This window comes from Lineus longissimus, chromosome 2 (assembly GCF_910592395.1).
Source record: "Lineus longissimus chromosome 2, tnLinLong1.2, whole genome shotgun sequence".
In the NCBI taxonomy this organism is placed as follows: domain Eukaryota; kingdom Metazoa; phylum Nemertea; class Pilidiophora; order Heteronemertea; family Lineidae; genus Lineus; species Lineus longissimus.
Window position 1 is genome coordinate 19384117 of NC_088309.1, and position 21814 is coordinate 19405930.

The 21814-nt window shown below is 39.1% G+C and overlaps 1 protein-coding gene across 5 annotated transcripts in view; it reads left to right on the forward strand.

The window, feature by feature from the left end:
* Nucleotides 1-21065, forward strand: part of LOC135482737 (semaphorin-1A-like) — a 73064-nt gene extending 51999 nt beyond the window's left edge. The window contains exons 3-18 of one of the 5 annotated variants that reach the window (XM_064763059.1): nt 1998-2100; nt 2624-2669; nt 3044-3217; nt 4105-4207; nt 4835-4939; nt 5298-5386; nt 5901-6042; nt 6323-6416; nt 6668-6940; nt 7178-7260; nt 7493-7775; nt 8309-8388; nt 8967-9041; nt 10297-10383; nt 12087-12134; nt 13578-21065. In XM_064763059.1, coding sequence (XP_064619129.1) covers nt 1998-2100; nt 2624-2669; nt 3044-3217; nt 4105-4207; nt 4835-4939; nt 5298-5386; nt 5901-6042; nt 6323-6416; nt 6668-6940; nt 7178-7260; nt 7493-7775; nt 8309-8388; nt 8967-9041; nt 10297-10383; nt 12087-12134; nt 13578-13912 — 2120 coding nt within the window. In that variant the 3' untranslated portion in view covers nt 13913-21065. The remainder of the gene's footprint in view (nt 1-1997; nt 2101-2623; nt 2670-3043; nt 3218-4104; nt 4208-4834; nt 4940-5297; nt 5387-5900; nt 6043-6322; nt 6417-6667; nt 6941-7177; nt 7261-7492; nt 7776-8308; nt 8389-8966; nt 9042-10296; nt 10384-12086; nt 12135-13577) is intronic. The other 4 variants (XM_064763060.1, XM_064763062.1, XM_064763061.1 and 1 more) reach the window with 4 other exon arrangements.
* Nucleotides 21066-21814: the final 749 nt, after the last annotated feature.

A 21814-nucleotide genomic window follows, 5' to 3' on the forward strand; every position in this document is an offset into this window, starting at 1 on the left:
GTATGATGTCAGGTAGCCAATGGTTTCGGATGACCATTTGGAAACTGATAGCATGGCCTTCAGCAACACTTGCTTACAATAACAACACAACCACTTGACCATTAGGTGTCACCTTCAAACCAGAAAGCCACGGGTTCCAGGCAACTAAATTGAAGCTATTTTAAGGCAGCTCCGGTTGCTCCTGGAAGTGGTAGATTGGCGCGTGTGTGCTGGCGTATCTGTCTCCGTATGAAAGTCAAATGGATGAGATTTAGATGTGCGCTTCAGAATGGTTCTACGACTTGGACTTGGCTTAGCCACAATGTAATGCTCTGTAGGCCTACTCAGGATATTGTTGCCCTTTTCACCAATATCTCTACCCCCTACCCCCACCCCCACACCAACGTTTGAAGCAAATATCAATGGAAGGTCATTCTTGGGTCACTTGTCTTCAAGATTGACCATGTGACACCAAGTCAATGCTAGTCTGTCTGCATGTGCATGACTGACCACTCACTATATAATGTGTTGTATGTCTTTCCTAATGGAATGGACAGTGGAATCAAGAGACTGTCTGGTCTTCCTTGAAAGTGTCCATATAAAATGGGTCTTCAAGAAATTACCTGTCAAAATGAACTGATAGGAGATAAACCAGCTTTTGTGAAATAGCTTTCAGTGGTTTTCCAGTCAATATAAATTTTCATCATTTTGAATGACTTTCTTGTAAATGGGCAACAAACAGCTTGACCAGTTCATGATACCCACGAGAAGTTTTGTCCTGTTTTGCGTTGTTTATCAAGAATACTAAAGGAATGTGTCAGCCTTTCTCTCCCTTGCTCAGTCAAATGAACTGGAAACATTCTTTTGGCCAAATCTACCCAAAGTAAAGTCAAATAGGCCTAAAACATTAAACTTTATAATGCGCCTAAACTTTGTAATAAAAATGTCCTTCAAAGAGCTATCTCTGAAAAATAGACAATTCAGATTAGATTCATTTAGTTGGTAGACATGACATTATTTGTTAAATTTTACTAACTTGCTTTTGATATCTTGAATTTTGGCCCCACCTGTCTAAAAGACGACTGAAATCTTTTCTCAAAATGACCTTCTGGAACTTCCTGCTTGCTTGCCTTGATCGTAACCACACCAGTGCTGTTCGGTGGCACTCTCATCAAAGTGTCTCACTCTCAATCTAAGGGTCGTGGGTTCAAACCTGGTCACCACTTTGTCCTTAGGTCAAGTTCTGTGTGTGCTGTGAGCAGTGCTAGTGCCAGTGTGGATACCAATTTTATAGCAGTGTAGTAAAGTGCTTTGAGACTGTTCTCTGTTGGCACAAAAGCTCCTTTAATCTTGAAGTGCTACTCCTGTGGATACCTATTTGATAGTAGTTTAGTAAAGTGCTTTGAGACTGCCCCTGTTAGTACTAAAGAAATGGATAAAACCAGCCATTATTACGCATGTACAGGACTATGAAGGGAGGAGGGAAGTAAAAAAAAAGCGACATCTTGGGGATGGGAGCATCTTAACCCTTGATTAGTTACGATGAGATAGAAGGCTAACGATCTTCCTTGCGCACAATCACTGGTATGGACTCTACAGGGTAACCCAGCACACAATCACTGGTATGGACTCTACAGGGTAACCCAGCACACAATCACTGGTATGAAACCCAGCAAATTGGCATTGCACAGGCTATCATCATATTCTGTTGTTTTCTCAGCTGTGTCCTGCAGATGTGCCCAAGATAGCCACTTCTATCAAAACAGGATCAAGTTACTGTCAGTGTGGCGGCCAGATGATTTGATTGAGAATTTTATAAAAATACTTGGTTTCATTCTGTGCCAGGAAACCTTCATGGCCAATCCAGGGTCGCCAGCATTGGGAAACAGTTTTGTCGATCATAATTTCTTTTAGGTAGCAATTCACGTTTTCTATAACATCGTTATGTGTTTTTATCCAAAGGAGAACTTGATTATTGCGGTTATTCTCAATATTGTCTCCTTTTCGTGTCTTTGCAGGTTTAAGTAGTTTAGAAGTGCAGACGTTTGAGGGTAACATAACATCACCAGATCACTTCAAATTATTATTAACGGATGGAAATTCAATCATAGTTGGTGCTAGGTAAGCAACAGTTGACATCTCAACTTAAGTCGTTGGAAGGGGAGATGTTTGGCATAGTGCATAGTTAGAGTGCCAGGCTCATTATTGGGAGATCTTGGGTCAGATTCTTGAAAGGATCATCCTTTAGTCCTTGAGCAAGACACTTGACCCTAAATTGCTACGTCCTTCAAATGAGACGTACAACCAAGACGAAGATGGAGTCATGAGGCCAATGAACCCAACTGGTGCTTTACCGTGGTGGCACACAAAACACTCGTCCCGCTTTGGGAGGAGGAATACTCCCCGAAGAATTTCACTTCCAAGTGCAGAGTGAATGCTGAAGAAGAAGAAGAGTAGCTTGAATAGGCATGGTGTTTTCCTAATGGCCTGTTGATGCAGATCAGCCCAGGTTGCTTCCTAACTTCCCTCTTTCTTTATCAGTTGATACCCCTAGAGACCCCTATTAGAATAAGGTGGCACTAAAATTGTTAAAATCCTCTTTTTGAAGCACCGTTCTTCTACATTGTTTTCCTTCTCTTTACAGGAACTATCTTTATAACATAAGTTTAATCACATTAAAACAAAATAAGGTAAATATGATGTTTTGATTACTTATAATTTGCAATCGCTATTGTTTAATAGTAATGTTCTTAGGACTAATCTGATGTTGCCAAAAGAGTGTAAGACCTCCGAGTATCAAATTTCTAAGAAATTAAATTTAGGTATTATTTCAGTAGCCTCGAGTACCCACCACCTGAAGGTGAGAAATTGGCCCTGGGGGTAAAATAGCCCCCCCCTCGGAAAATCTTATTTTGACCCGACCAGGCTATGACAACTTTAGCCCATGGAGTTATCTTCTTAACATATTTCGCCCTACTTTGGGCCTGTGTCATCCCATCTTACGGTACCCAAATTATCAGATCTGTTATGATGTTTATTCTGATGTTCCCTCTTGTATTTCCAGCGAATAGAATGGTATTCAAAAGCTAAATCAATACAGACATGTCGGTTACGAATGAAGACGACGCAGGAGTGTCAGAATTACATTCGAGTGGTCGCCAAAATGTCGCAGAACTACATCTATGTGTGTGGCACGCACGCGTTTGATCCGACGTGTCGAACATATCGAAGCCTTCCAGTAAGTGAAAATGGTCACCATAAACCGCCAAATTTTCATGGGTGGTTTTTTGGGTGAATTTGGCAAATCTTTTTTCTTCCCCTTTCTGGCAGCGTTATGGGACCATCTCAACATATCGAAGCCTTCCAGTAAGTGAAAATGGTCACCATTAACCGCCAAATTTTCATGGGTGGTTTTTTGGGTGAATTTGGCAAATCTTTTTTCTTCCCCTTTCTGGCAGCGTTATGGGACCATCTCAAGCATCTTTGACACAAGGCTCTTAGGTGGCAACGAACTGTAGGTCTTAGATCTGTGAAACTAGAGTCTGTTAAAGTTTTGCACAATCAGTTCAGTTCAAATTACTTCAGGCTCTTGTTCTGCAGCAGGTTCGTTTCAAAAGTCACTTGAGATAAGCTTGAATGAAACAGGGGACATTTCAATCAGGCATGAAATTGCTTCTGAAAAAACTGACGGTGATGACTGGTGCAGGTGACCTGGATGACAATATATTTTCTTTGTTGTCATCCAGTGCACTTCAGCCTAATCATAACTAGCGTCAACCCTCTCCTAGCTTTGAGTGTTTTCTGCATTTGATTGGACAACATCTTTGTCAAAATAACATGAGTGCTCAAAAAACATGAGGTAAAAATCTTTGTTTTCTCCAGTTACAACCATATCCTGGCCAGCTTCCAAATGATGGTTTTTGGCATTCAACCTGTCTTGAGATGGTTTCAAGAAGTAAGGCCAAAGGGAACAAATTCAGTGCTTATAGTAGGACTAATTGAGTGGAGATCTTAAAGATGAAATTTCAATATTTCATCTCTGTTCACCTCAGCTTCTAAGACAGTAAAAACAGCAGTATAAACTTTTAACCCCAACTTAACATGTCCCTTTATGTCTTTTAACAGGATGACTCTGTGCCAGGGTATTTATATGAAGATGAAAGTGAAGAAAAGGGAACAGCCCGATGTCCATATGATCCCTCTCTAAATAGTACATCATTATATACTGGTGAGTCAGAATTTCTCATATCTGTATCAACTCGCCATTGACATTTTGCAGGAAATTAACGGATTTAAAAGGATAGTTGGCGAGATGTATCGCATTATTAGTAAAACATCCCACACAGGTGGACATAGCTTGTAGTTGATATCATACCTTTGGCAAAATCCAAACAGGTTACTTCGCAGATAATGCCGATACTGATACAGTTGCAAGGGCCTGCTGTAGGGGGATGATTCAGTAACTGAAGAAGATGAGGCTGAAAGCCAGACATTGATTACGACAACATCTCGAGGTTCACATTTGTATAAAACAACTGTCTGAGTTCCTGAACAGCGGATGTAAATAACAGGTTCTTGCAGGGAAAAAGTTAGAAATATAGCTTTTTCCTCTGTCATGTTTTTCTAGTCGACGAAAGACACCACTTGGTGCTGTGTTGTTTTTTGTCACCAGTGACGACTCTTCAAGTTAATTAGTTCAAGATAACTGATCAGATATGCACATGTTTCAAGCCAATGGATCATGTCACAATACAACCTGAAGTCATTATAGTAAACTTTTTTCACCTGGATAGAAAACTTTTTTCATCTTTGCATCTGTTTTACGTCTTTTTCATAAAAACGTTCTACTTTTCAGATGGAACATTATACTCAGCCACATATGCGGACTTTTTGTCACGCGATGCTCTCATTTACACGGGATCAATACGAACAGAACAATATGATTCAAAATGGCTGAATGGTAAGTCAAGAGATATTTAAAGCGCTAATTGTTTATCAATTTTGAAAATATCGTCATTTTTGAAAATATAAAAACCGACATCCTGGTCTTAGTAGAGTAACAGCTGTTTATTTTTAAAAACTGTCTATCTCCACCCACACATAGGCTTTGTCCGACTTGTAATGTGTTTTTAGCATTAACCCTTTGCTGTTTGATGCCAAATTGAATACTTTTAATACACACCCTACAACAAGTCTTTACGAATTCTTGATATAACCCAACATGAGTAAAAAAATTTTTGTTTGCATGAAACTTTTGTGGAAAGAAATTGTCTCGACCAGTTACCGTAGATTGACTTTGTGATAATTACCCTTTTCAGATCCAAATTTTGTGAGTACGTATGAATACGGGGAGAAAATATACTACTTCTTCCGAGAGACAAGCGTGGAATACATCAACTGTGGGAAGGTATGTAATCATACGATGACTGTAAATGTAGTACCGGTTTACGGTACACTGCTGGTAATATGGATGGTTATTGCCTGATTACTGGTTCCTTACAGTAGGGGTACATAGGATTGGGAAAACTGGGTTGGTAAGCCAAATCAACCAGCAGAATAAAACAATCCTTAGTACTGCAACAGGTGAATCAAGGGGCAGTTAATTCAAGGAAATATTCAATGTGTCCAAGGCAAAACTGAAAATAAGACATCAAGTTGTCATCAGGACGATGAAAATGAATCGGGTTTTGCTCTGGAATTGTCGTCTGGTGAGATTTTCATGGAGGTGGCTTTTTTCTCTTTGAACAAACTATCCTACTCAATGGGACTGAATAGTTGCCAATGAGTTACCTTTTAGGGACACCAATAGTGTGAGAAAAGGGAATTGGGCCACGCTGAGTCCTACATCATTGAAAAACCGTGAAGTAGCTCGGCTCTTCTACTTGATATTGGAGTTAACTTCTTCGTCTTTCCGTTTGCAGGCAGTTTATTCACGGGTTGCTCAGATATGTAAGAAAGACAACGGTGGGAGAATGGTGTTACGGGACGTGTTTACGTCGTTTTTCAAGGCGCGGTTGAACTGCTCAATATCAGGAGAATTTCCGTTTTATTTTGATGAAATACGTGAGTAGCTTTTCATTCTGTTCAAATCTTTGGGTCTGACCTGATGCAGCAAAAAAGGCAGGTATAAAAGGACGTTTATTTTTAATGAAAGAGTGTGACCCAAATTTGAATGAAATTGTATTATGGTTACAAAAACTTCCCATTATACTATTAAGCATTTGCCAAATCTGCATGGAAAACTCATATTTCAGAGATCTCGGGGGGCAGTAACCTCCCTGCCCCCCCCCCCCCCCCCTACTTGAAGCATGGGTTGTAGAAAACCATGATTGTATTTTTTCAGAATCAACAACCGAGATTGGGAATGGCAACCTCGGTGCGACAAACCATAGTATCTATAGGAATGATATGATATATGGGGTCTTCAATACACCTGAGTAAGTCTTGTAGTGATGATGGAATGAGCCTGGGTTTTTAGCAGGCTGACAATGAAGCCTCTGCATTTGATGCATTATTGTGGAAGTGGAAAATGGAAAGAAGACACATCGTCAGTTGATGCCACCGTCAAGTGACTTAGTGATTGGGTGAGGGAGACCAGTGGCATAGTGGTTAGAGTGGTTCATCGTGCTTTAGTTCTCCTGTCTTTTCAACACTCTAAAAACTCATGTTCATTGTTTTTCTACTTCAGGAATAGCATAACAGGATCTGCGATATGTGCATACCGATTTTCAGACATTTTGAACATTTTCTCTGGCAATTTCAAAGAACAAATGTCTGCCACATCAGCATGGCTTCCAGCAGATTGGCCGTTCACGCGGTCACCACATCCGGCAAAAACCTGTTCGAACGATTCGAAACAGATACCCGATTTGAATTTGAATTTCGTCAAATCGCATGTCCTGATGAATGGTGCTGTGCAGGCCTTTGGAGGAAAACCTATTCTCGTTCAGACGAGTTTCACGTAAGTTGCTCTGTTCCATGAGACATTATAACCGTCTTTCGTTTTTGGGAAGGATGTGCTTTAAATACAGAATAAATTTATTTTAATGTTGCTCAATATCCCTTCCTACATCCCCCCTTTTGGAAAAGTTAGGGACTTAGATTTATAGAGCGAAACAAAGCCTTTCACCATACCGTTGAACCATTCCTCTTTTTACATTACTTCTCCTGTTCTAATGTTGTCCTCCTTCCTTTCCAGGTCGCGGTTTACACAGATAGCTGTAGACTGGCAGGTGCGAGCTGCCGACAGAAATTACTATGATGTCATGTTCATTGGCACTGGTAAGTCCGGAAAATGATTCATTGAAATTTTGATAGCTGACATAATGAATTGGCAGCTCTGCTAAGCTGTGGAGCACTGAGATTGTTGTCTTGACATAAATTTGACCCCTGCGAAAGAATTTGTCGTTTATTGTGACCCCTGTGAAATTTTTTCAAAATGATTTGACCCATTGGATGAAAACAAGGGCTTCCTTTATTATTGCATATAAACCTGAGTAATCTCTCCACACAGATGATGGCCGGGTACTCAAGGCAATCAACAAGGGCCAGAACCGAACCATTGACACCATCATCATCGAAGAGACGCAAGTATTCGATGACAAGGCAGCCGTTTTGAATCTACAGGTTTATAGAAATCGATGGAAGGGACAAGAAAAACTCGTGGTGATTTCGGGGAACCAGGTGCGGTCGATTCCACTTCATCGATGTCATGTGCATAAAACGTGTACGTCTTGTGTAGCGACGCAGGATCCTTACTGCTCATGGTCAGACGCTTGTGTCAATTCGTATGAAGGGTAGGTGTTTCTCGTTTAACTAATGTATTCAAGGCTGCGTTTATTGAGCATTTTTGCTTTGGGAAATCCATGAATTGTGTTAAGACTATTGTACTGTTCCCCTTATGATTACCTGGAGTTGCCGCTGTTCAGGACAAAAAAAACAGGTGACCATAGATGGCAAATTTTCCGCTGTGTCATTTTATGTCTGATTGAAGATAAGAAAGCAATACTGGCCAAAGGACACCACCCTGACCACAAAGTTTTGTGGTGGAACTCTTAAAGACGGCCGACTGTTACCGAAAATGGACCGACTGTCCAGTGTGCATCTCGTGAATTCTGAACGCAGAAGAAGACAATGTCTGATGTCACAGAGTGCAATACTGTTCAACTGACATTGTATCATCGTTTTGCCGCAATTGCCATGTACTAATTGACACGTACTCATTGACATGTAATAATTGTCATGTACTAATTAACATGTACTAATTGCCATCCAGTTTTGCATCGTGATGGCTTCTTAGCGTATCGTCTGATCTGTTTATTCCTTTTAGGTTGCAGAGCGTTGCGACGGGCAAGAGCAAACACTGTAAGGATCCACCGGTCATCCCAGAGTGGACCACAAAAAATTTAGGTGAGTACCGTAATCAGAATCTGGAGATCAATCGGAATATAATTTAGTTTTAATTCAGTGAAGGAATTTGTAAACCTGCGGTGGAGACAGGAATTGGTTTGGATTCTTGAGTCTGTGTAGCCAGGAAAATCTTTAGGTCGTATTTTATCGGGACGCCCTTTATGCTGTGCCTGCCTTTGCTGATCAAGGGCGCACAGGGTGTTCCAATAAAATGCAACCAAGAAATGTACCTGGTCTGCACATTTGCATGGTTGATAGTCCAATACCTTGCTTAAAGTAAATCTTTACTTCTGTGCTGAATGATCCTGCCCTCGGCATGTTTTTCTTGAGTTATATAAGAAAGTTTCATTACCTAGACCTTCATTTTCTTAAACGCCTATCTAGAAGTATTGAAGGGTTTCCTTTTTGTATGTCATTCATTGTCACTGTAAATTTTTGTAAAGCTTTCGATGGAATCTTTCGAATTTTGATCATCTTTAGAATCGCATCTCGTAGCTTCCTGAAGTAGGAGCTTAAATTTTCTTCGCCTGCATGTTTATTTAATTCTGTCCATTTTTCGCATTTTGTTTTTACCTCAGAAACGACGACGAAGCCAGAGGAAGTGACATGTCCCCCCTGCAAGTGTCCCCCCGTAGACGACATTAAACCTCCTGGTCAGTTTTTGATTTGCCCTCTTTATTTGTGTGATACTGAAAGCGAGTGTGGTTTTGAAATGTGTGATATTGTGTTGGACCAGTTTTTTAAAAGTATTAGTGCTAGCATTGTTGGAATATATTCTGTAACCAAAATGAAACACGCTTATTGAATAAAAAAATTATACGTAATTAGCCCAGACAAGCAGTTTGATTTTATCAACATCATCATTTCCTGTCATCTCACTAAAGTGATTTTGCAATAAGTGCCCACGTTTATGATCAGTGTATTTTCTAGTGGCACAAGTAAATAGAAGTAAACATTCCTGTAGTGGAGGAATTATGCACACAAGTTCAATGAAACTTTGCATTTGTATGAGTGTTTGTATAGCAGTATAAGCAACAGCTCTGTTGAAATTCAACTGGCCTGGAATGGCTTAGTGTAGTGCGCTATGTTGCTCCCTAGTTTCTACAGAAGATTTCGAGATAAGGCTTTGGGAAGGAGAATAAATCACTTCAATACAGTACAGCTGTACAGTATAAAGTGTTATTTTATGAGAACTCACATAGACCATGATCTGTGTTAGTTTAGCTTGAGACTGGGCACGTGAACCTTGCCTGTTGCTAAGATATTTTTCAAAAACTGTGTCTATGATTGACCGTATTTCAAAAGAACTTTGATAGTTTGCACACATAGCTTTGGCTTCTCACCCAAACCAACATCAGGAGACTTGACAAGTTTCTGTACATACACGAGTCTGTATATAGTTCTCCATAGCTCTACCACTCCGTTTTGGAGACAGGAGCTCTGCTATACTGCAAAAATCTTTGCTAAGCACGAGCATTATCTTCAGCAATAACATCTCTCTCCAGAAGTTCCTTCTCTGTGCACTAACTAACAGTTCAAACCCCGAAATGCTGGTTCCCAATTCTTTCACCATATTAAAGACTCTAGTTGACTATATAAAAGTGGCTGAACACAGATCTCCTATCGTTCTCTTCTTGAGCACCACAGGTAGAAGTTCTCATAGTGCATCAATCGACCCTTGTGCATTATGGTACTATGCAGCGGCAAGCTACCTGGACATTCAGCCATGGGGTTCAAATGTTAAAAGACAAATCTAAATCATGTGGAAATTTCACTATCTCCCCTTCCTTCTTTCTTTCTATAAATGTGAACTAAAGATGTGTTGTTGTAAATAAATGTCCTGTGCCTTTCCTAATTGTGTGGTATTACCGCTAATATTTCTCAACCCATTTGATTTCTTGATGACAGACATGCCCAATGACAATGAACTCCCAAGGGCTCACGTCCCACCTCCGTCTTCCAAAAAGAACAAAACGTTTACGCCGAACGTTATTGGTAAGGTCCAAGAGAACGCTCTTGTTTTTTGAGTCCCTGCAATGGCTGCGATGGAATCATGCGTAAACCTGATGTAGAGGTTGGAGGTTGATGCTTCAATTTTGTGCGTGTTGTCAGTTGTCACAAAACTTTTCGAAAATTACTTGACATGATATCCGTCCTCATGAACTCGTTTATTTTCCATGAGATTGAGATGTTGATTGAGACATGAAACCGAGCTTGACTGTACCTGAGTGCGGCTATGCGAGGGTAGGCTTAAGATCTCGCATACGTTTAGACGGCTGTGGACTAAAACCTTCATAAGTACTATAGTTTCACCGATCTAAGATCACTTCATTTTCAAAGTCAACTCAAAGGTTGATGACATACTGCCATGACCATTAGACGACTTGGTGTTGCCTTACCCTCAGTTTCAGTTAAACGCATCGAATGGCATTGAACCCCGATATGCATCGTATCTAGTAGGGCATGGCAAGAATATTAAGAAATGGTCTTAGATTAATGAATATATAGTATTATCCTCCAAAGTCTGAGTCACTTTGCCTTGATGCATATTTCCGACTATAGGTAAATGCCAGCTATGGGTGAATGCTGAGGATGAAAATTAGAAGTTTTGTGAAAAAATGACATTGGAGCATCAGCCTTGCCTCTCATCTGCCACTGACTGACGCCTTTCATTTCATTTATCGCATCCACATCAGCACATAACTCACCGTCGTTTAGCATGACACACATTCATCACCGCATGAAATGTACATCACTTTGATATTGGGCACTTTAATGGAACCCATTGCTGACGTAGGACTAAACGTCATTTCAAACATGGTGTTTAAAGTAGCACTGTGAACTCTTTGTTCAATATCTGCTTTAACTGAACATCACATCCATGATAATGGTGAGTTTTAAGCATCTGTGCCCTTTTCAAACTATTGAAGCTTTCATTGTCATTTGATAATGTATATTCTGGGTACCAAGCAAAAAAAATTAAAATTTCTTGGATGCCAGGTGTTTTTGCAGTTTCCAATGCCACGTGTTATTTCAGTACAGTTCCACTTAAAATTCCATTTACAAAATCCTTATTATGGCCAAAATCCTGGTACCCAGAATGATTATGTCACTTCGTTTGTTCTGTTTCATCAAAAGCGTATCACTTCAAAAGTAATAGGTTTTTGATTTCACCCACATTCTTTGTTCACTGTCTTCTCCACAGTTTGGAAACTTCTATACAACTTGTCCACTTCACTTTCTTTGTTCATGGCCAATTTTGATGTTACCAGCGAAAGCCCATTTTCATCTTTCTTTTTTTGAGACATTTGCTCTCAAAAGAATTGTCATTGTCATAATTTTTTTAAATCTTTTCACGGATATATCTGTTAATGAAACAAAGATCTCTTCTCCTCCCATTTCTCAAATTCAGCCAACCATCCAGCCACTATGATCAGAATGTTTCAAAATCAATTTAACAATCTCATCTCCAACTCTGTTATTCATCGATTCAATTTCATCCCTCATATTCAACCATCTAGCCAACTAACTCGAAATCATATTCGGTTGGGTCATTGTATAACGCTTTGCTCTGGTTGTGGGGAAAAGAATTTACAAACGATTTGCTGTTAATTGCATTCTGACGTATCATCAGCAGTGAACTAATTATTATGGCTTGTGGTTAGTTAGCTATTAATGATTTCTATTGTGACTTTTAGAAATGATTTTGCCTGCGCATGAGATTGAGAATCATGGAGAACGCAAAGGTAAAAACACCAGAAGGTGTTGCATGTTCGGTGTTATATTATTTATATTAATAAGGTTTACGTTGGGTGGGTGCATGTCTCGTGGGTTGGTTGCATGCATTATTTATTTCCTTTCCTTTCTTGGTCATGTTGTTGTCATCAATGTTGTTGTGACATACGGAGTTAAGGCTATCACCCCTACTCTAAGCAGTTGTATAGTGAGCTTAATCCTATTAGATTTGAAGTTTTGGGAAAAAGTCGCTTCTCTGAGGGGTGATAGGGGCAACTTCCGTACTAGTGTCACTTTCTTGCTGATGTTCGTGGAAAAACAACATCGCTTTCATTGTGAATAATTTTCCATTTTCATTTCTATGTACCGTGTAAATCACAAAAATTCGCACTAAACTATTAAAAAAGTACTTTAAAAAGCAAATTTTAATGCAACAAATTTATGTAGTTAGTTTTTAGCACCATCCCCTTTAATTTCGAAATAATGTCATTGCATTTATTAACAAGTTTGTGACATAAAAAGTTAATACCTTTGTTGATGTCCTAGCCCGTGATTTTGATAAATAACGAGTAACTGTATATATCTTCCATCAATTCTGTTACATTTGTGGGCCATTTGATATCAGTCAGTGTTAATCAGATGATTATGGAAATATCCAGGCAACTTTCCGGGTTGTGTGGGGACTGGTCATCATAGGTGATGATCTGGGTAATTGGGTGGCGCAATGCACTTTCCCGGTGCGATGCACTTTCCCTGTGGTGTTGGGTAGTGGTCATCAAAAGTGACGATCTGGGCAATTGGGCAGTGGGATACACTTTCCCGGTGATGTGGGGACAAGTAACCATTGATGATGATCCAGGCAATTGTGCTGACGCGCAGTGGGATACACTTCCGAGTGGTCTGGGAGAACTTTGTAATCATGGGTCGCATCACTTCCTTGGGTGGACATAATAAATCCTCCTTTCATAATCCTCACAACCGCATGCTTGTTGTTTAGTGTAAATGCTAAAGATTGTTCCACTTATAGACAATGAACTAAAGTTCGAGATCATGTTGTTCAAGTTGAATTACGTACAAGTTCAAAAATTGAGTCAGTTGACTATACCCTACTAGCAGAGCCTGCCAAACATGTGTGAAAACCGAAACCTGAACCTGACCAGTGAAGCTTTGGATTCTGAGTTTTGTGAAATCAGAAACCTGAACCTGACCAGTAAAGCTTTGGTCTCTGAGTTTGAGGCATTGGAAGTTCCTGGTTAATGAAAATGATAAATCTTGTTCGAAATTCCTACATGTATATTGTAATGCCTCAAGAACTTTTCAACCCCTGTAGCCAAGAGACTATGTTGTCGTATTAATGCTTTTCGTGTGAAAACTGACAGTATAAGGATTTTTATTTTGAATCCTTTTCATATCATCAGTAGGTGTCTTATTTGCTGTTTTCTTGTATTTTCCAGGTCCAGGTATTGGAGAAAGCATACAGGGCACAGATGCCCAGTACTCGGCCACCACGCTGGCTATTGCCTTGGCACTCTCCGTCGTTCTGGCATTGGTGCTTGGAATCATCGTAGGATATCGTATCGCAATGTGTCGGCGAACACGAAGCAACACGACATACTTGGACAAATATCAGAAAAGTGACCTTGAGCGAGAAACGCGCTTGAACCGCAATGAAAATTATATCACGTCACCTGCTCCACAAAAACAGTTAAACGTTGTTTTAAATGTGAAACCTAAAAACAACAGCGCAGACAATAAGGCGTTGCATAAGGTGAAAAAGGTTTACGTATAGCTCATGGTCACGTGTTTGAGACTATTTGTACAGAATATTGTATATTTGTATATAATACAAATGTGTAGAGAGTGATTATACCGACCTTGTGGAATACTACTTAATACTAAACTAATCCCCAACACTGCTGGCTAATCAACAACATAATCGGCACAGGTTATTGTGCACCTAATAAATCTCACGTTTTGAGTACGGAGACTAGACTCCCTGGGGAGCGATGGATGCTCCGAAAACTTGTGTTTTTGCCAAGGTTCGTGTGACTGTTTTGCGTGCAGAAAGGTGGAAATGACGCCAAAATTTGTGCCGCAGAATCGATAATGGCGTCATTTGAAAGCGAGGCTAAGGAGGAGGAATGCTGATTGATTCTTGGTGCAAGCATGGACTTGCCATTTGGGTAAGAACAGGATTATACCATCGGACGCATCAGATATTTCGTCATGTTTTTGCATGTTTGAATAATCCTACAAGTGGCATTGAAATGAATGCACTTATACAGTCTATAGAACATGTAGAATGACACTAGTTCTCACTTTCAAGGTCAGACCAAGTTGAGGAGTGGGTCTGAAGACTCCAGAGGCGCAAGATGGTGTTGAGACTTAAACAGGAATTCGTTAATTCTCATTGCCTAACACCTGGTGGGAGAGAACGGTACCAGATTCATGTCATTGTCACGCCATACCGTCGCCAAACTCGCATATGTCACTTTTCTCGCTCCAAAAAGACAATGATATAAGTTATTGCATTGACAGACATTCCGGACGATATGTGTGTATATAACCTGTATTGTTCATGGTGTAACATTGTGCTGGGTCACCTATCGATTCTTGTGTTCAATATGTTGAGATGTTAAGATATGTGATTAACCTGTCTTTGACTTACATTGTAACTTATGAGAAAAACCCATTACTTCTCCTTTGAAGTAACCATTCGTTTTGCTTTGAAGTAATTGGTTTTGCCCGAGGTTACTTCTGCTTTGAAGTAATGGGTTTTGGTTACTTCTGCTTTGAAAGTAACCATTCCTTCTGCTTTATAGTAATGGGTTTCGGCTACTTCTAATTTGAAGTAATGGGCTTTGGCTTATGAGAAAATAATTACTTCTTCTTTGAAGTGGTGGGTTTTGGCTTATAAAGGAATAGGATGTTGATATAACTGTTGGTATCTTTGCACCATCTTCTCTCCATTGGTCATTCTTTTCACATAAGTTACCTCTGACTCTGCATGTCTTTATATGGGAATAGATTTTTTGGGAAAATTTCAAATATGGGGTGGTTTTTTTGCCTGGAATTTGAGATGATGTGGGTTTCTTTCAATCTATCGTGATGTGCTGAAGTGTGCATGCTGAATATAGAGGGAGCTTGCTTTGCTGTCCTCTACTTCAGAAAAGTATCTTTGAACCACTTGACGTTAAACATGTAATATTCTGTAAGGCGGGCAGGGATTTTAAAACAAAATCTTGAGACTTGAAGTTATCAAATTTGCAATGTGGGCTTATTAGAGGATTCAGTTTAAAGATTCTTTGTGATTGGCCTCATCAAGTCGATTAACTGTATAGATAGGTGAACCAAACTTTTGATAAAGCTTTTCAAATCATGTTAAAGCTGGCTCAGACCGCTCAAGTTATTTCTGATTGTTCAAGAAAAAAACTGCCCCATCGACAGGTTGTGTATTGTAATATTTGTAAATCTTTTTGTAATTTTTATAGCCAGTTACCCAGCTACTTCTCAACTCATCTTCTAGTAAAAAGTCGACCTTGTTGAATTGCCCTTTTGTCATTTATAATAGCTGACCTCGTACACAGTTGAAAAGGACCAGGGGCACAGGGTTGATGTCTTATATTCATCTTCAGTCTTTTTCAATCAAATCTTCTCGAAACCAAAATACATAGGCACTTTATTTACATATAAGCTGCTGTACGGAATGCCTCACAGCATTCATGACTTTCTTTAATGTTCGTACGACTGCAGATGACATGAAATAGCTGTTTAATTGAGATTTTTCTTGAAAATTGATTCAGAGGAATAGTGTCGATTGCTCTTGATTTGTTTCCGATTGTTCCCATGGCTACAAGATATGTGCTAATGGTTTGCCAACGGTAGATCTGGATCTTTTTTATGTGAAAGTAGCTGTCTAGTACAGTTGGGAACAAACGAGACGGAGTCGTTTTCTTCATTATTGATTTTCAAGGTCGTATTCTGTCTCTTTCAAGGTCAAAGTTTTGGGTCTGTGTCTAATCTTTTCAACATTTTTAGGATGGGTTCAATTTTCGGAAAAATTTTCAGGATGCATCATGTAAATGCTCGCGAATCATCCTTTGACAATTTCGCATAATCTGATCTATGCAAATTGATTGATATTCAAATGATTAAGTCATTATTACATTGGTGACTTTCGTTATTCTTTTCTCCTTTTCAAGTATTGATCCCAGGTCGCTAAATTTATGAAAGTCTGATTGATTAAAATTTACGTGGTTTAGAGTTCTGGAATGTGAATTAAGCTGCGGTGGTCCCGAGCCTGTCTTTTACCATTGCAGGCAAAATTTCTCGTACTTCTGAAAGAGATAGATGTTGAAGATCCATAGAGGTTGAAAGTGATAGACAACTTTATCGAAAGCGATGTGCTTGTACTTAAGCTCACCTGTACATTTGTCTGTTGAGTCTTTTAAATTCTTTTGCATTGTCTAATGCGCCGGTAATGAGTTATCAATTTATACGGTAATGTGTATGTATGTTTGTAAATTCTGTACAGATCGATTTCAGTTACTTTTGGAGGTCATTAGAATGGTGCTTCCAGTTAATATTTTTGTGGGTTTTCAACTAGTTTACCTAATGTTGGTATCCATGTTGACCCTTTGACTGGCAGTTGCTGTTTTTTCCACTTAATAATATTTGGCAGCTGGGAAGGGTCATTGTAATGCTAGAATTTTGATTGCGCCACAGTGTGGCTATTTTATGTTTTGTATTATGCAAATGATTAAGTTGATTTCATCTTAGTTGGCCAAGTCATCTGTATATCTATTGGTAAGCGTGTACATGAATGTACAGGTGAGTTGTGAAACAAGCCAGGGTGAAATCCACTTGATATTTGCAATCGTCATTGCAGAATGTTTTAGTCTGCTTCTTTTCCAATGATCATACCAAATAAAAAAAGCGAGGGAATATTTTTGGAAAATGATTTGATGAGGAATGTGAGTTCAAGATGCTAGGCATTGAGAAAACGGGTTTCTTGGTTCTCCTTTCGAAGTGGGTCTTCAGGTTAATAGGGTGTTTGGCAGGTGCGTATGATTTGCTGTACGACATATCAGTAGCGATTTCACGTATCCCCATTACATCATACGTAAACTCGTTCAAGTATGTTGTGGAGGAAAAATAATTTTGATCTGCTAAATCTTGCTAGTGTCGAAATTGACTTGACATAATCATGGGAAGTTCATTTATTCATTAACCCTTATTTTACTGAGGTTACAAATTAATTGAGATTTTCATTTCAGATATTTTAGACAAAAGTATCAGCTGATAGATATAAACTATTGTAGGGTCAAATGTTTTTTTTCTCTGTGATCAAATCCTTTGTCCTCAGTTTGAAAGGGTTAAATATAATCATGTTCCATTGTATTTATTCCATATCACAGGTGCCCACTGAACATTTCAACGCCAGCTTGGTCATCATGAACAAATGGTCTGTTTTCGTATGCGCACAAATGCTAATTAATTATTATTATTCAACTATTTTGTAAGAAAAGTGAACTGAATGATGTCTGTCCTTATAAGAAAATCTTGGAACCATATTAGAAAGTTGTTTTGTCCCCGTAAGTGGGCACCTCGTTGGAGCTTTTGTCTTTGCATGCACTGGAATTATATCTGTCCATGTTGGTATATCACAGACTGTGCAGATGATGTCTTAAAGGTCCACCAGTTTGCTCCTTGAATTGAATATAGTGGGCCTTTAAGAGAGGTTGTTTACCCAGGTTTGAGTATATGTGTCATGGTTTTCACTCCAAAGTTAATCAGATATATAATTACATTCAAACGAATGTTCAGTTCTGATAACGTCGGAAGAAAATCGCAACATTTTCTACCTGGCCGATGGATTGACTGTATGATAAATACTCCTTAACAACATGGCTCACTTAAATTTACTGTGAGGTTATGTTTTTGCTCACTATTTTGCAGTTTGCCTTTAAAGACTGGTTGCATTTCATTTCAGTGAATATAAGTGTTTTGTTTGCTTTTGAAATTTTTTTTTGATGAGTGCATTTCAACAGAAGAATTTTCAGTTTGAACACGGTTATTTCAAGACCTTTCAAAAGTTTAAAGTGATCACCCTTTGCAACAAGAAAGGACTTTCGGGTTATTTTCAAACACAATCAGGTGTCAAAGAATGTAATTGTTTGGATTTTTTTCACATGAACACCATTAAGTCTTTTGACTTTAGTGTGTCAGCATCCTACTTAACTTAGGATCCAAAAATTATATTTCTGTAATTACCCTGTTTAAGTCAGAACTTCAATATAACTATCCAACCCTAATCTCATTTTCTGATTGCACATAGTGTTCCTCTTACCCCATCTAGACCTGCATCTCTTATCTAAGGTGTCCACGAATACTTTGGCTACTTGGTATCCACTGTACTAGGTGTCAAAATGAACATGATACACTTAAAAATTGAATCTATCAAATCTATGTTTCAGATCCTGATCAAATTCTAGTGTTATGTTGCTGAGACTTGTCCATTTTATGTGATGTAAGTCTGAGCAAGTAGAATGAGTGATCGACTCTTGAAAAATGTCTTTTTTTGCCTGGATACAGTGTTGCTTGGCTGACTGCCAAGACCATAGGCAACCTCAAAATCTGCCACTTTCAACTTGTCTGCCTTCAATGTCTATTTAACTTCAAAAGTGAGTTGTGTTTATTTTGACACCTAATATTTGTTGGTTTAAAGCAACACCAGGAGACAGAGGAATCCTAGTCTGTAGCCTTTTATAACCTTTGTTGTCCTGCACACATCCATTTTCTATAGGGCGACTCGGCTTATTTGTCTGTGTAACCTTGTCTCCAGGGACTTAACTCTGTCAGTAAATGTATTTGAAGTATAGCCATTAAACTTCCTGTTGGTGAGGTAACACAGTTTGATAATCTGGGTTGTCCTTCCACATGCACATATTTCTGACTAAGGGCCTAAGCCTTGTATAGAATTTGTAGTGATCTGTAGGATGTTTTTTTTTTGGTGACAATGCTGGTTGAAATGCACCAGTCTTTCCCAACGCACAAGTTTACCATTGAACTGTTCTGTATATGAACATAGTAGCCATCTGAACTGTTCATGTATATGAATGCACTAGCCGTCAAAACTGTTCATGTATACGTAAGGTAAGGTGGTACTGTTATATCCTCTGCATTGGTGTGTACAATCAGCTGTTTTCTACACTGTTGGGGCTATGATTGTACCCCTTTACCGTACCATGTACCACCGTCACATAATCAGCTACAGTTACTGTATGAAGCAAAGGTTGTGGTGGGTGACACCCCAGACACCCTCAGAGGACCGACGCCATTCATTTTCTTGTGGCTCAGGTGAATAGAAAATAAACAGTGCAGATTTTATGCATGCAAATTTGCTAAAACTTGGCATTAATAGTATTTGTGTATCAGTCTGCACGATGGTATTTTTAATATTTATGTTCAGTACTAATTTACACAATCAAAAATTTTCAAATTCTAATTCAATTTTCAAATTTTCAAATATTTTAACCAGTGGAGTAGGCCTTTAAGGACTGATACAGTTCCTTGAACATAAAACACTTGAATTGAATCCTCCTCCTTTGCTTCATCAGAATATCTTCTCTCAAAATAAATCATAACTTATTGTTCCAAAGTGTACAAATTCACTTTATTTCTTTTAAGAAGTCTGATATGCATATATCAATATCATGTCTATCTTTTGTATATGAACAAAGTCAGATCTTTCAATAAAATCTGAGATCATCTTTATTTTGGCAGTTCTCGCCATGATACCTGCTCAGTATGCGTACCAATCTAACGTCTGCTGAGGCTGTTTGATGACATTCTGAGCCTGTATTCTTGGCAGAATAATGCACTATTTAGAATAATGACCAGGTCTAATTCATGATAGTATAATGATAATAACTGATACAATGATGAGTGTGGGTTAATTTTGTTAAGCGGTGTAAATATTTACAAGCAGACAAATCAGGGACAGAAAGTTTGTTAATGTACTAGATGAGAGAGACCCCTATTGCCATCTTCGTGTAACATAATCTGACCTACCTGGCTCCTGGCTATAGAGTCCCTTTAAGAACACCAACACGTCTGCTCATTGCCAAGATAACACACTCATCACTGTCATCTGATATAAATATAACAACTTGGGTTTCAATTTAGGACGATCGTAACCCCTCTAACTGGCTGCAGAATGTCCAGTCAACTCTCGACATATAACTGCTGATACCAATACTTCTGTAATGTAACAATAACTGGGCAAGTTCATTCCAAAAAGTGTGTTTTCCAAAGTGTCCTTGTTTGTTGTGGCAGTTTTGTTCTCTGACTTTGTGTCTGGAGGTAAATTTTTGTTCAATTCTGTACATTTTGCAGGAGATGCCCCGCAATTGTCTTAAAAGTTGAGTTTAGATTCCGTTATTTTTACTGTAGAGAAATAAGTTTTCCCAAAAATGGGTCAGTTTATGGGGTATGGGGACAAATAGTAGGGACCCAAGTTCACTATGACTGCTAAAGTTACTAAAAATGTGGCATTGGATGACTTGAATTTGGGGACATCACCAGAAGGTGAAAAATTATTGGGTCAAAATCTACAGTATTCTTAATAGATTTATTTATAAATAAATATTTGATTTGATTAAAACTTATGTACAGTTAATCTGAAGCGTGCAATAAAATGTGTATTTTTATTGCCTTTCAGACACGTCTAGATCTGAATGTCATCAGAATCTTTAAGTTATGGATGTGGCCAAGGTTTCGTCTTGGCTACATGGCTACATTTAAAGATGCTGTGACCAATTGTTCCGTCTTTTTCTTTCTGTCCAAACCATTGTACAGTAACTGTATCTGTGTATAACAACTGTAGATGCTTTGTGTATCTCGTTAGTAGCTGGGATAAATGACTTATGATTTATAACAGACTTCCAGTTGTCCTTTCTTCTTTATTCATCATCGATTTGACTGATGCACTTACTGTCTTTTGAGGCACCCTGTAGCTTTTAATCTTTACACTGTATGTCTCACTCACCCTTTAAGAGAAATACCTACTGTCTATTGATAAACCCAGAACAGTATGGAGCCCTTAATTTTAGTTCTTTTGAGAAACCCTGAATGGCCAGCCCTTCATCCAGATCTCACCCTTTTTGAGGAACAATTACTGTCTTCTGAGAAACCCTGAATAGCCAACCCTTCACCAAGTGCATCTCTTGTTGGAGAACAACCTACTGTCTTTTGAGACACCCTGAACACCCAGCCCTTCATCCAATACAACTCAACCCTGATAGAGAACAACCTACTGTCTTTTGAGACACCCTGAACAGCCGGCCCTACGTCCAATACACCTCAACCCTGATAGAGAACAACCTACTGTCTTTTGAGACACCCTGAACAGCCAGTCCTTCATCCAATACACCTCAACCTTGATAGAGAACAACCTACTATCTTTTGAGACACCCTGAACAGCCGGCCCTTCATCCAATACACCTCAACCCTAATAGAGAACAACCTACTGTCGTTGAGACACCCTGAACAGCCGGCCCTACGTCCAATACACCTCAACCCTGATAGAGAACAACCTACTGTCTTTTGAGACACCCTGAACAGCCAGTCCTTCATCCAATACACCTCAACCTTGATAGAGAACAACCTACTATCTTTTGAGACACCCTGA